The sequence below is a fragment of the Hylobates moloch genome, unplaced genomic scaffold (assembly GCF_009828535.3).
Source record: "Hylobates moloch isolate HMO894 unplaced genomic scaffold, HMol_V3 SCAFFOLD_3, whole genome shotgun sequence".
Lineage (NCBI taxonomy): Eukaryota > Metazoa > Chordata > Mammalia > Primates > Hylobatidae > Hylobates > Hylobates moloch.
The window spans coordinates 80,916,000-80,928,818 of NW_026652278.1; the positions used below are offsets into that span (position 1 = coordinate 80,916,000).

A 12,819-nucleotide genomic window follows, 5' to 3' on the forward strand; every position below is an offset into this window, starting at 1 on the left:
AGCCTACCCGGTGGGTCTTGTCCTGCCCCCCAACTACCCTGGCTGGCCCCTACAGGGACCGCCAACCACACAAGCCAGTTCCTGTCCCTGAGGACTTGGCTCAGGGATTCTGGGCATGTGGTAGACACAGGGGGTGGCCCCACCAAATGCATCCTTATGGGAACCTGCTCCCTGGGAGCCATGAAAAGAACGTGGACTTCGAGGTGGGGCCATAGGAAGTGGTCAGGTCCATCTCAGGGGACCTGCTGCCCATCTACACTGCTGGCCAGGAAAGGGGGGGCAATTCATGCCTCCTCAGCACCTTCAGCACTGGGCGGCTCAGAGAAGGGAAGGGACTATTCTGGGGTCACACAGCATGCAGCCAGAGGCCAAGGCATGGGGAAGTCCTTCATTTCCCCACCCCCACCCACCTCAGATCCTCCAGCTGGTTTTGTGGGAGCCCAGGGTCTAGCGGCATCCAGGATGCTGGTGGGTAGCTGCACAGCCCAGGCCGAGGGAGGTTGGCCGCTGTCACCTAACAGGCCTATGTGGCCCTGACCCCTACCTAGGAAGCTGGGGACATTGGCCAAGGTGCCTCCCGTCTCTGTGCCTGTCTGTCCAGGTGTAGCATAGACACAGCACCCCCGGGACCAAGAGCACCCAGCCAGGGCTCTCCCCATGGATGGGCAGGGCAGTAAATGAATGAGGGACAGGGATGGGTTGGGAGGTGGCCAGCCCCCTCCAGCCCCTGGAGGGCACAGGGCAGGAGAGCTGGGCTGAGCCAGCAGGAGACCAGGGAGCCTGGTCTCTGCCTTCCTATCCTGGAGGAAGGTGAGGCTGAACCTCCTTCCCTTCCTCCCTCCCTCCCTGCCCCCACTGCACGCGGGGCTGGCTGGGCTCCAGCTGGCCTCCGCATCAATATTTCATCGGCGTCAATAGGAGGCAGCGGGGACAGCCGCTGCGGCAGCACTCGAGCCAGCTCCAGCCCGCAGCTCGCAGGGAGATCCAGCTCCGTCCTGCCCGCAGCAGCCCAACCCTGCACACCCACCATGGATGTCTTCAAGAAGGGCTTCTCCATCGCCAAGGAGGGCGTGGTGGGTGCGGTGGAAAAGACCAAGCAGGGGGTGACGGAAGCAGCTGAGAAGACCAAGGAGGGGGTCATGTATGTGGGTAAGTGGGGCATGGCAGGGTGGGACAGTGTGGTGGCCAGAGGGTGAGGTGCCCAGTTGACTTCGCCAGACCTTACTCCCCAGCCCCAGGGAGGCATTTTGGGAGGGGGCGAGGCCCTGGCTATTAAGGCAGGGTCTCCAGACCCTGGAGCACCCACAATGCCCTGTGCACACCTATGTGTGTTTGTCTCTGGCCTCCTCGGGGCCTCTGGGTGTCAGAGACCGCAGACAGGGCTGGCTACCTGTCTGTGCACACACAAACACACGCCCAAGCATACCAGCCTCCCCTGAGCCTGGAGCCTCTGAAGCCATGAGCAGCCTGTGCTCAGGTGGCCCCCACCCTCTCCATATGGGAGCAGCTGCAGCCAGGTCAAGGATCCCCACCCTCCCTAGAGAGAAGGGGCGGGCTAGGGGATGAGACCTAGGCTCAGTGTTCCCTCCCCCGCATCCTCTCCTGGCGCTCTCCGGAGGAGGAAGGGGAGGTCAAGCCAATGACTCAGCTCTGGCCCATCCTGTCCTGTTGCTGCTTCTGAGGCCCGGCCACACCCAGGCAGGGGCTGGACCCTGGGTCTAGCCAGTGTCCCTACCTCAGGCCTGTTCTCTCTTGTCCCCCACCTTCTGTCCTGTCCCCTTCCCATCCATCCACTTCTTCCAGACACAGCAGGAAGAGGCCCTCTGAAGGGGCCGCCAGCCCCCAGACACCATCCTCACCCCGCCACCGACCCCACAGTTTGTCCAGCTGTTCTGTTGTGTTTGTCCTGACCACTCCCAACACCTCGAGGGGGGTCTGGGCTGACTGCTCCATTTCCTCCCCAGGAGCCAAGACCAAGGAGAATGTTGTACAGAGCGTGACCTCAGGTGAGGAGCCCCAGGGCCAGGGGACACATGGGGGATAGGACCCCTGGGGCTTCTGCATCCTAGTGCTGGGGCTCAAATCTAGAGTCCTGCCTTACCCCCAGCTGGGGTCCCAAGCCCTACAGACCCCTGCAGACCATAAGGCTAAACTAGGGTGGGCGTCTCCTTACCCCCACCAGCATCAGAGATGCCCTGGAGTCAGAGGGAGCAGGGGAGGGTCCCAGCAGGGCCAGGGCTCTGAGCTCCTGGGAAGGGGCTGCGAGCCTGACTCCAGCAGGCCTGCCTGGGGGCTGGGGCTGGGGCGGAGGCCAGCCAGTGTCCTCCCGTAGTGGCCGAGAAGACCAGGGAGCAGGCTAACGCCGTGAGCGAGGCTGTGGTGAGCAGCGTCAACACTGTGGCCACCAAGACCGTGGAGGAGGCGGAGAACATCGCGGTCACCTCCGGGGTGGTGCGCAAGGTGAGCCCCGGCTCTCAGACCTGCCCAGTCCTCTCCTGGGCCCAGAGAGGCTGCTGGGCGGAGGCGGCATCACTCCACTCCACACCCCAGGAAACAAGACGGGGGGCTGGGGCTGGCTTCAGTTTCAGCATCCACTGAGCGCCGGCGTGGGGTGGGGTCCGTGCTTGCTGTTCGACCTGCATTCGGGTCTGGAATCACTACAACCACCCCTTCGGGGGACTTGGGAGCCCATCTCATAGACAAGGAAAGTGAGGCTCAAAACCACACCTTCTGGACGGCTCTCAGCATTTGGCAGACATCACATTTTATAAGTGAAAACAGGATCCCACATGGTGACAGGCAGCCTCCCGGGCAGTGGTAACCAGGCCGGGGGCTGAGTCGCATCCGCCCCGCCCCCAGGGCCCAGCCTCCCTCCCTGGGCTGGGCGGGGCAGCCGCCTCCTGCTGGGAGCCTCAGGGAAGTAGCGTCCCCTGGTGGTGGGAAAGCAGTGCTGCTTCTGACCCTACCCTCTGCAGCTGCCTTTGTGTACGTGTGTGTGCCCGTGTGTTGAGTGAGCGTGTGGGTGCATTTGTGAGAATGTGTGGGTGTGCATGCATGTGAATGTACACATGCGTGTGCAGCCCAATAGCAGACAGCACAGGAGCAGTGGGGCGCTCCCCAGGGACGGGTGTCGGCTGGGTGAGCTGTCCCAGCACCTGTGACACAGCAAGCTCTGCTTTATGCATTGTACGCTTATTAGTTGATTTAATATACACAAAATCCCATGAGACGGTGTGGAAACTAAGGCCCAGAGAGATTAATGTGTCCAAGGTCCCATGGCTAGTTCATGTGAGCTTGGAATTCCCCTGAGCAGCCTGTACTCTGAGAGACCCTGTGGCAGTGTACGTGGTGGCCTGGGCTAGGATTCCAACCTGGGGGTGGGGCTTGGGAGCAGTGTCCAGCTCTCTTACCTGCTCCAGGCCTCCTAGGTGGTGGAGTCTGAGGCTCTGAGCACTGAGAACCCCTGCGTTGGGAGTGGGTGGGTGGAAGGGTGGGGGCTGCCCTACTCCTCTTGGCTCTGGGGTGATGCCCAGGTGTCTGCTTCCAGGGCCAGCACAGGGTCTCCATGTCCTTGGAGCTGGCAGCCTCTCCCTCTCCTAGTTCCCCTTCCTCGTTGTATGACCTTGAGAAGTGGAGGAACCTCTTTGGGCCTCCGTGTTCTCATCTGCAAGATGGGGGTGAGAGTGTCGGTCTCCCTGGGCTGTGTGATGAGGCAGGGCCATGACCTCCATGAAGCGATTCTCCTGGTCTATGTGAGCACCCAGCAGAGGAAAGTGACCATCATCATCATCATCATGTGTCCTGGGCAGAACACATAGAGCCCCAGGGGGCCCCTCCCTCCTCACCCCGAGCAAAAGAGGCCCTGGGGTGAGGGTGCCCGGGCATTCCTAGTGAATCGCGGAGCAGGGCTAGTGAGCCCTTGGAGCCACCTCGAGGGAGACTCATTTCCTGGTGACACCCAAAAACCAGTCAGGACTCATCTCCCAGTGAACCGTGAAAGGCCTCAGCAGGGACTATCTGACCGCTCATACCCCTGGCCTCATCATCAGCCTTAGGGCGGCAGGACTCAGCAGGTGGCCATCTGCCCTGCTGCTGGATAGCCTGGCCGACTCCAGCCAGCACAGCACTGCCCTTTTATGACCCACTCCACCAAGGGGCAGGATGGCCCTGGGGCAACACAGAGGTGACAGGATCCTCCCCCCCGCCCGCCGCCAGAGGCAGGTGCTGAGGCCAGAGTGCAGGGCAATCACCAGTGTGGTCCTACACACCCAGATGGCATGATCTCTCACGCAAGTGTCTGGCTGGCATGGAGTGCACGAGATAGAAGAAGATGGGAAGTGAGAGAGGACTGTGTAACCTCTGCTGGCCCTGACCAGCCTGAGCCCAGAGCCTGTCCAGGAGGCAAGGAGAGGGACCCATGCTCCTGCGGACTGAAGTGGGCCTGGAGCAAGCCTGATCTGATGCCAACACACCCCACCACTTTGAGCTCAAAGGCCCTGAGCTGCATGCCAAGCCTCCCTGGCCTGAGAGTCCCTATGTGAACCCCAATCAGCCTTCCTTGTAGGCTACTGAGGGTGGGGTCAGACCTGGGGCTTCAGGGGCCTCTGCCCACTCTCACCCCCACTCCACCCTACCCCACCCAGTTTCCTCATCAGTGAAGCCCAACTAGGGGCTTCCCAGAGACGGGGGACCAGCTTGAGGGGTAAAGCTGGGCTCCAGGGTACTTGGTGCCCCTGGAAGGCCTTGGCATCATCAGAGCCCTGGATATTGTCTGAATTGCACACCCCCAATACCTCCAGCCCCTCCAAGTACAACAAGGCCATGAGGGGCCTCTGCTCCTCCTTGAGGCCAGGGTAGACAAGGCCCTGGTTGCAGGGCAGCTAAGGTCTCTGCATTCTCCACATGGCCTCATGCCCCCTTTTGTCCCCTACAGGAGGACCTGAAGCCATCTGCCCCCCAACAGGAGGGTGAGGCAGCCAAAGAGGAAGAGGAAGTGGCAGAGGAGGTAGGAGCTGGGCTCCTGGGGTGCATCATGGGGGGTTCCTGGGTAGGGACCCCATCCCCCACAGACTCACTGCTTCCCTCCTGGGTTCCCAGGGCCCAGAGGGGCCTCCTGACCTTCTACAGCCCCCACAGGGACTGTGGGCAGGGCTAACCCTGAACCTGAGTGGGAGGTCCCCCCACAGATGACCCCTCAGGCATGGGGCACAGAGGACAACCTTTCCCAGCCCACTCAGGGTGGCCTGTGAGGGCTGGGGCCTGGAGCTGGGTGTGCAGGTCATTCTCTCTCCCAGGCCCAGAGTCGGGGAGACTAGAGGGCTACAGGCCAGCGCGGACGCCCTGAAGAGCGCTCCTCTGCCTTGGACACCATCCCCTCCTAGCACAAGGAGTGCCTGCCTTGAGTGACCTGCGGCTGCCCATGCTCCTGCCCTCGTCCCTGGCCACCCTTGGCCTGTCCACCTGTGCTGCTACACCAACCTCACTGCCCTCCCTCAGCCCCTCCCACCCTCTGGTCCTCTGACCCCAAATATGCTGCTGTGAATTTTTTTTTTTTAATGATTCCAAATAAAACTTGAGCCCACTCCTGCCATGCTTCCTCTGGGTGCTGTGTAGCTTGAGGAGGGATCCCCAGGTCCTCCCAGGAACAGGAACAGGTTCACCCTGTTGATAGGACCAGGTATCCTATAGGGACACACACAGGGCATTCACGGGACCTGTATGAGCCTTCAGGAACACCGCCAACCCACCCATTGCCTTTAACATGGAGGAGGCAGCACTGCCTTCAGCTCCCCAAGACATTCAATAGGACTCACAGTCCCAGCCACGGGGAGAGCTTAGCTCAGCCTCAAGGTAGCCTCCGCCTGCCTGCTCTGAGTCCCTGAGGAACCCACTGTCAGCAGGAGGTGAAGATAGGCTCCTGGGCCTTCCCTCCGTGTGAGTCCTGGGCTCCAGTGTCGCATGAGGAACAGGGCCACCTAACATCCTCCCTGGGGCAGACGGTGACTTTCAAAGATGGAGAAGTCTAAACCTAGTGAGGATGAAGGGCATCCCCCAGGAGAGACAGGAGGTGACCCTGCGGCACCTCCCACCTGGCCCCAGCCAGTCTCATGCTCCCCGCTGGACCTGGAGCTGGCTACCCCCTCCACCCCTCCTGCACCCAGAAGCCTGCCAGGTGCCACCAAAAACACAACAGCAGAGATGCACGAGGCCGCACCTTGACAGAAAAATAGTAAAAAGCAACAGCTGCTGAGTTCCTCACAGGCGTTGACTGGGCACTGTTCTGAGCACTTCACCTTATTTTATCCTCAGAACAAACCTCTCAGGTTGGAGTTGTAGATCCAGGTTTTGTTGAGAAGCACAGGACTGGGCAGAAGCCCAGGTGGCTCCCCAGCCCTGCTATGGCTGCATGGGCCCCAAGGTGCTTATAGTGGATTGCCCCCAACCTAAGGTTTCAAAACAACCCAGGGCCTGCTGGCCAGTGGCCTACATGAAGGGCTGTTTGCCCAGCCCACTCTGAACAAGCCTGCCGGGCACGACGCAAACAGCCCATCATGTAGGCCACTGGCCAGCGGGCCCTGGGTTGTTTTAAAGCCTTGCATGCCAGGCAGGCTTGTTCAGACCAGGGTTCCCTGGGGATCCTGGCTTCCCCTTTGATACTCAGATGGTTTGGGCTCAGAGCATCTCAGTGGCTTGTCACAGGCCTTCAGGCCTGGGTATTGGAGCCAGAGCTTGAGTCCGTCCACATGTGACTTCAGACACTGCCCTGTCCACACCGCCTCCCCATCCAGCCTCTGCAGTGGATTCAAGTGCAGCCCAGCAGGCTGGGAGCCCAGTCAGACACAGCTGAGCCAGGCTGTATCTATTGTCTGGCCATGGGCATCCACTGAAGAGGCAGAACGGAGCAGGGGGCTGCTGGTCTCCACACTCCCAAACCCTGCCACGGGCAGGCATGAAGGGTCTGGAAGCAGCTCAGGGCAGTAAGGGCTGTTCCTGCTCCCCAGCCCAGGCATGTGCACATTAAGCAGGCCTGTATGAACCCAGGAGGAGGCCACCTGGGGCCTGGGTGTGCCCGAGAGTCCTCTGGGCTGTGAGAGAAAGCAAGGAGGAGCAAGGCCGGTCAGATGATGGGGGTGAGGGAGAGGGCACCTATGCCCGGCTCCCAGCGACAGCCTGCCCCAGGCTCCAGAGCCCTCTGCCTCTGCTGGAGGAGCCCAGAGGGGTCCCTGCTGCCCCTACCACAGCCCCACCCACAACCCCCTCTCACATACACTCAGGGTTTGTTCCTGGACTCAAATGACAAACATCACTAGAAAGCCCCTTCCCAGCCATGGGCACTGGCAGTGCTCTTTGCCTTTGAAACCTCATGTGCTCTGCACCCTGTGAGGCTGCTTCTGACCTCCCTGCAGGAGCACAGTCGACTCCCCTTATCCACCGGGATACACCCAAGATGTTTCCAGCTGCCTGCAACCCCAGATAGTACCAAAGCCTACATATGTGTCTTCCTACACGTACACGTGCCTCCCTATGATGAAGTTTATACATTAGGCACAGTAAGAGACTAACAATAACCAATAAGAAAATGGAACAATTATAACAATATACTGTAATGAAAGTTATTTAAAACATGAATTGTTTATTTCTAGAATTTTCTTTCTTTTTGGAGACGGAGTCTCACTCTGTCATCCAGGCTGGAGTGGTGGCGCGATCTCTGCTCACTGCAACCTCTGCCTCCCGGGTTCAAGTGATTCTCTGGCCTCAGCCTCCCAAGTAGCTGGGACTACAGGCGTGCACCACTAATTCTGGTACTTTTAGTAGAGACAGGGTTTCACCATGTTGGCCAGGCTGGTCTCGAACTCCTGACCTCAAGCTATCCACCCACCTTGGCCTCCCAAAGTGCTGGGATTACAGGCGTGAGCCATCACGACCAGCTATTTCTGGAATTTTCCATTTAACATTTTGGACCTTACCAATTGCGGTGCAGGGGCCAAGGGAAAACTTCCCCTTTACCCTCTGAAGGTTCACTGAAAAGTCAGCTCATAAAAGCAGAATAGAAATGGAATACACATTCATTAGCATGCAAGGGGAAATCAGAGTGACTGCCCTGCCACAAAATGGGGTACAGATGAGCAGTGGGGAAGTGTGGTAATTTCAGGGGGCTAGTAAATGATTTTCAGGGGAATTCAGTGGGCTTGAAGAACATACAGTGGCCTGGGACAAAGTCTGTTGGGCTCACAGAGCAGACAACGGTTTGCAAAATCTGTCCAGGTGTGTGAGCAGGCTTCAGTCTTTCTTCCTGTGACATGAGTTCAGTCAGAGAAAACTCGGGGAAGGGACCAGGGGTCATTGTTTTCTTCTTTGGTGGGTCCAGACTTTAGGCAGATGAGGGACTTCAGAGAACAACTTCACTGTATGCTTTGGAAGAGACGAAGGGTTGAGGGACCTGTGAGAGTCTGGTTGGAGAGACCTTAAGGCTTCCTCAGTTCAGAATGTCACACCACTATATTTCAGGATATTGGTTTCTGAGCCCCAACAATGGGTAACTGAAACTGCAGAAAGCGAAATCACAAATTAGCTGGGCGTGGTGGCTCACGCTTGTAATCTCAGCTACTCAGGAGGCTGAGGCAGAACCGCTTGAACCTGGAAGGCAAAGGTTGCAGCGAGCCAAGACCCCGTCATTGCACCCCAGCCTGGGCAACAAGAGCAAAACTCTGTCTCCAAAAACAAAAGAAGGAAAAAAAAAAGTGACACCACAGCAAACTGGGGCGGGGGTGGGGGAACAGTAATGCGGTAATACGCTCCCTCCTTCTGCCTCTCCTTGTCTGAGAAGCCCTGGTGCCCTGCACCCTCTCACAAGGTCCACTGCTGAGTCCTGGGCACCCTTCAGCCAATTTAATCTTCACACACACACTTTGGGGAGATGCTGTGATGTGATGGGGACGTTGAGGCTCAGAGAGGTGAGGGGCTTGCTCTAAGAGTATCTGAACCCAAGAGGTTTGACTGTAGTGCCTGCCGCTAGGGCCATGCGGAGCTCTCTCTACCATCATCTGCTGGGGGCTGGCTGTCTCTTCCTGTCCAGCTGCTCCCTTCCTGTCCAGCTCACAGCTCATTGCCCATGGGTCCCGGAGCCCAGAGGCACCACCAGCCTGTGATAAACTGGAACACTCAAAGGCCTGCCTGGCTATTGGGCACTACCAGTGGGATTTCAGGAGGGCTGGCAGGGCTGCTGCCGGCCAGGCAGGGCAGGGCTGAGCTGGGCTCCCCAGAGTCCCCCAGGCATCCATATGGCCACCAGGCCCTCTCCGTCTGCATCCACTGGGTCTCAGTGGCTATAGGCACACAGCCAGTCAGCAGTGCCCCTGCAGGTATTTGGGGCTGGGGGCTCCGACGATGCCAGAGCCCTAGGGTTTACAGGCACCTAGGCAGATTCGAGGATCCAAGTCCCTGCCACGTGAGTCTGGGTGAGACCGACCTCGCTGCCTCAGTTTCTTCCTATACACTGATGCTATTAATAAAAATACCCATTTCAGGAGGTGGTTGTAAAGATCATACAAGAGACTGCAGAGCGTTAGGCAGCATCTGGCACAAGACAAATGCTCAGTAAAAGACCGCTGCTGTCATTAATGTCAACACCAGCCCTGAGCTCCTGCCCTGGAGCTGACCCAGAGCTCACACCCAGGATCAGAAAGGGAGGGCTGGGGCTGATGAGCTGGGAGGAGGTGTGCACCCTTCTCCTGCCCCCAGCTCCTCTCTGGACCCCTGTCCTAGCACCTCTTCGGTCCCTGGTTCCGTCTGTCCCTTTCCCACCGCGGCCCGTCTTAGGCCAGGATGTGCTCCCTGGCCTGCGGACTCTGGAGCAGGGCCCGGCCACTCCCCGGAGCCTGTATGACGGGAACCTCCCCGTGCCCTCTCCCCTACGCGGGGCAGGCCGGCCCGGGGGCGCTTTAAAAACCGGAGCTGGAGCTTGGCATCGCCACTCTGGGCAGGATCCAACATCGCTCCGGCTGCTCTTGACGACTCCACAGATACCCCCAAGCCATGGCCAGTAAGGGCTTGCAGGACCTGAAGCAGCAGGTGGAGGGGACCGCCCAGGAAGCCGGTGAGGATAGCGCGTGACCTAGGGCCCAGGCAGAAACGGCGGGTCTGCGCGGTCCGCAAGTTCGCGGACCGGCAGCTTGGCTCGGAAGGCTCGGCCCTCCACTGAGACGCAGGGGCGGGCAGAACGCCCACCCCGGCCAGCGGAGGGGTGGTGCCCGGAGGGAGGCAGCGGAACAGAGGCTCAGGAGCCCGAGCTGCGCTGCGGGCACTGCGGGAGCCCCTCCAAGGTGGTCATGGGGCCGCCCGTCCAGGCCCTCAGGAGAGGGTGAAGGTCCAGGACCAGGACCGGGTGCGGCCCGCCACCACTTCCACCCGCGCGCCACCAGAGGCTGCCCCAGACCCCAAAGGGCTTTGTTTCCATCCCACCCCCATCGCCGAAAAGTAATCGTCACCTTACCTTTAAGTCCCCACCAGGCAAAGAAGGTCCTTAGTTCCTCCACCTCCAGCTCTCTCCTCCTTATTCCAGAGGTGACCCAGCTGTGGTGGGGGCATGGGAGATGTGAGGAGACCACTGGGTGGGTTCTTCCTGCACCTAGCCCAGGCTTTGTTAGGACTCCAGCTCCCTATCAGTCCTGCCCATATCCCAGTCAGGAGACAATATCCAGAACAACCCCTTCCTTCACCAGTGCTCCAGGGGAGGCCCACAGTTCTTCCCTTGAGACTGGAATGCTACTAAGGAAGCCTCCGTGTCAGGTCCCTTCCTTCTGGGCTTCACTTTTCCATCTGAGAGCTGGGTGCAAAGGATGGGCTGCTTTCTGATGGGTTAATCGAGATAAGGTTCCCAGGGGCCTCTCAGCACACTTGCCTGACTAACCCTTTCCGGAGGATGGGGTCTGGGTAAGGCAGGCCCTTTCCTGTTCAGCAGCAGGGACGAGTTACAGCTCTGCAGGCCGGAGCCACCTGTCAGCCCACCAGGGGCTGGTGACTCCATTCCCAGCAGGCCGAAACTCTGGTCCAGAGGAGGTGGTCCGGCCTTGGAAGTTTTGCCTCCTTCCTTCACTTGTCTCCTAATGTCTTAAGCTGCCTGTCCACAGAGGCACTGGCTTTGCTTGTGTGCCCTCCAGGGCAGGCCACAGGAGGGAGGAGGCAGTAAGAACCTGGCAAAAGTCCAAGCCCCAGGGCCAAGTGCATGGAAGGTGGGAATTCAGGCATCTGGGCCAGGCTTCTAAGGGAGAAGCTGTAAAAGGGGGCAGGGGTCTTCTGGGCCATGCTCAGCATTAGCCAACAGTCCAGATGCTAGCTGCAGCCTGGCCCTGCCCTGCCTTCCTTCTTCTGTCCAACATTTTCTCAGCAGCCCTGGAGATGGAAAGGGAAGCTCCTCCCCTACAGAGAAGGAGCTCAGAGTTAGAAATAAACAAAAACATCCCAGAGGCATGGAAAGGACTCCTGCCCCTCGGGCTGGGGGGCCCTGGGCCAGGGACTTCATCTCCACGGCATCCATCCCTTGGACCTGTACCACCGAATACTCGAGGACACATAAGAGGCATGGCAATGGTGGGGCACCTGTAGTCGGTGGTGCCTCAACAGGGGCTAAAAGCCACAACTCTCTGTTCCAGTGTCAGCGGCCGGAGCAGCAGCTCAGCAAGTGGCGGACCAGGCCACAGAGGCGGGGCAGAAAGGTCTGGTGGGGCTGGAGGGAGGGAGGCGGGCAACCATCACACCTCCCACTCCCCGCCCCACCCCGGCCGGGGCCCAGGCACCTGCTCTCCTCTGCAGAGCCCTCTGTCCACAATGCCCCAAGCAGGTCCCCCGGGAGACCCAGGCCAGGCTAAGCCTACGTGCACTGGTTCCCGGGGCCCTGCCTGACCTGCACTCTCTCCCGCCCTTCCCCAGCCCTGGACCAGCTGGCCAAGACCACCCAGGAAACCATCGACAAGACGGCTAACCAGGCCTCTGACACCTTCTCTGGGATCGGGAAAAAATTCGGCCTCCTGAAATGACAGCAGGGAGACCTGGGTGACCCCCTTCCAGGCGCTATGTAGCAGAGCCTGGCCCTGATCTCCGGGCAGCCACCACCTCCTCGGTCTGCTCCCTCATTAAAATTCACGTTCCCACCCTGTGTCCACTTCATGACTCCTCGCAAGCTGGGCCCAGTCCTCTCATCCCAACAGCAAAGCCACCGTAGCCGGAGTCCTAGCCTCCCAAATCCGGAAATCCAAGCCAACGGTCTCAGGAATGTTTTCCATCCCGAAGCTCCCAGACCGGAGGCTCAGCCCCCATCTCGGTTAGTGCCCCTCCCCCGCCCGACTCTGGAGCCAGCCCCTGCCCCTCATTCCCTGCCCCAGGACCCCGGGCCCTCCTGGGAGCTAGGCTGGACTCGGTCCTCAGATCCCGGGAAGGCTCAGCTCTGGGCGGGGCAAGGGACCCTGCAAGGGCGGGGGCCTCGGGAACTTCTCTCTGCCAGCTGCGACTGGAGGCTGGGAACAGGGGAGACGACCCAGGGCCACGGCCCCTCAGGACTTCAGGCGGCCGGAGGTTGTGGGGGCGAAGCGGAGTCGGGAGCCGGGCTTCCGGCCCTCGCTACCCCGTCTCGGCTCGCGGGTCGCCTGCGCGCCTGCCCCACCCAGCGGTGAGTCATGGGGCAGGGCCCGCGGGACGCTTTGTTGAGTGGGGCGCTGCCGCCCGGCGTGGTCTCGCCCCGACACTCCCCGGGGAGGGGCTTCGGGGCACGGGGCCGTGCACTTGAGAACGAAGCACGGGGGCCGCGCACGTGCGCGCTCGCGT

At 60.0% G+C, this 12,819-nt stretch overlaps 2 protein-coding genes and 1 long non-coding RNA gene across 3 annotated transcripts; 2 read left to right on the forward strand and 1 right to left on the reverse strand.

Moving 5' to 3' along the window:
* The first annotated feature begins 781 nt into the window (after positions 1-781).
* On the forward strand, positions 782-5,587 carry SNCG (synuclein gamma). The gene is made up of 5 exons (XM_032141806.3): positions 782-1,149; positions 1,965-2,006; positions 2,333-2,460; positions 4,934-5,005; positions 5,295-5,587. The coding sequence occupies exons 1-5, from the start codon at positions 1,029-1,031 to the stop codon at positions 5,313-5,315; spliced, it is 384 nt and encodes a 127-aa protein (XP_031997697.1). The 5' UTR covers positions 782-1,028; the 3' UTR covers positions 5,316-5,587.
* A 2,076-nt stretch (positions 5,588-7,663) lies between these two features.
* Positions 7,664-12,718, reverse strand: LOC131383091 (uncharacterized). Its single transcript, XR_009212839.1, has 3 exons — positions 12,151-12,718; positions 10,493-11,418; positions 7,664-8,546 (listed from the first exon to the last, which is right to left on the reverse strand). It is a non-coding gene; the product is annotated as an uncharacterized LOC131383091 (long non-coding RNA).
* On the forward strand, positions 9,910-12,142 carry ADIRF (adipogenesis regulatory factor). Its single transcript, XM_032141808.2, has 3 exons — positions 9,910-10,096; positions 11,652-11,714; positions 11,929-12,142. Exons 1-3 carry the CDS (start codon positions 10,036-10,038, stop codon positions 12,033-12,035), a joined length of 231 nt encoding a protein of 76 aa, XP_031997699.1. The 5' UTR covers positions 9,910-10,035; the 3' UTR covers positions 12,036-12,142.
* Positions 12,719-12,819: the final 101 nt, after the last annotated feature.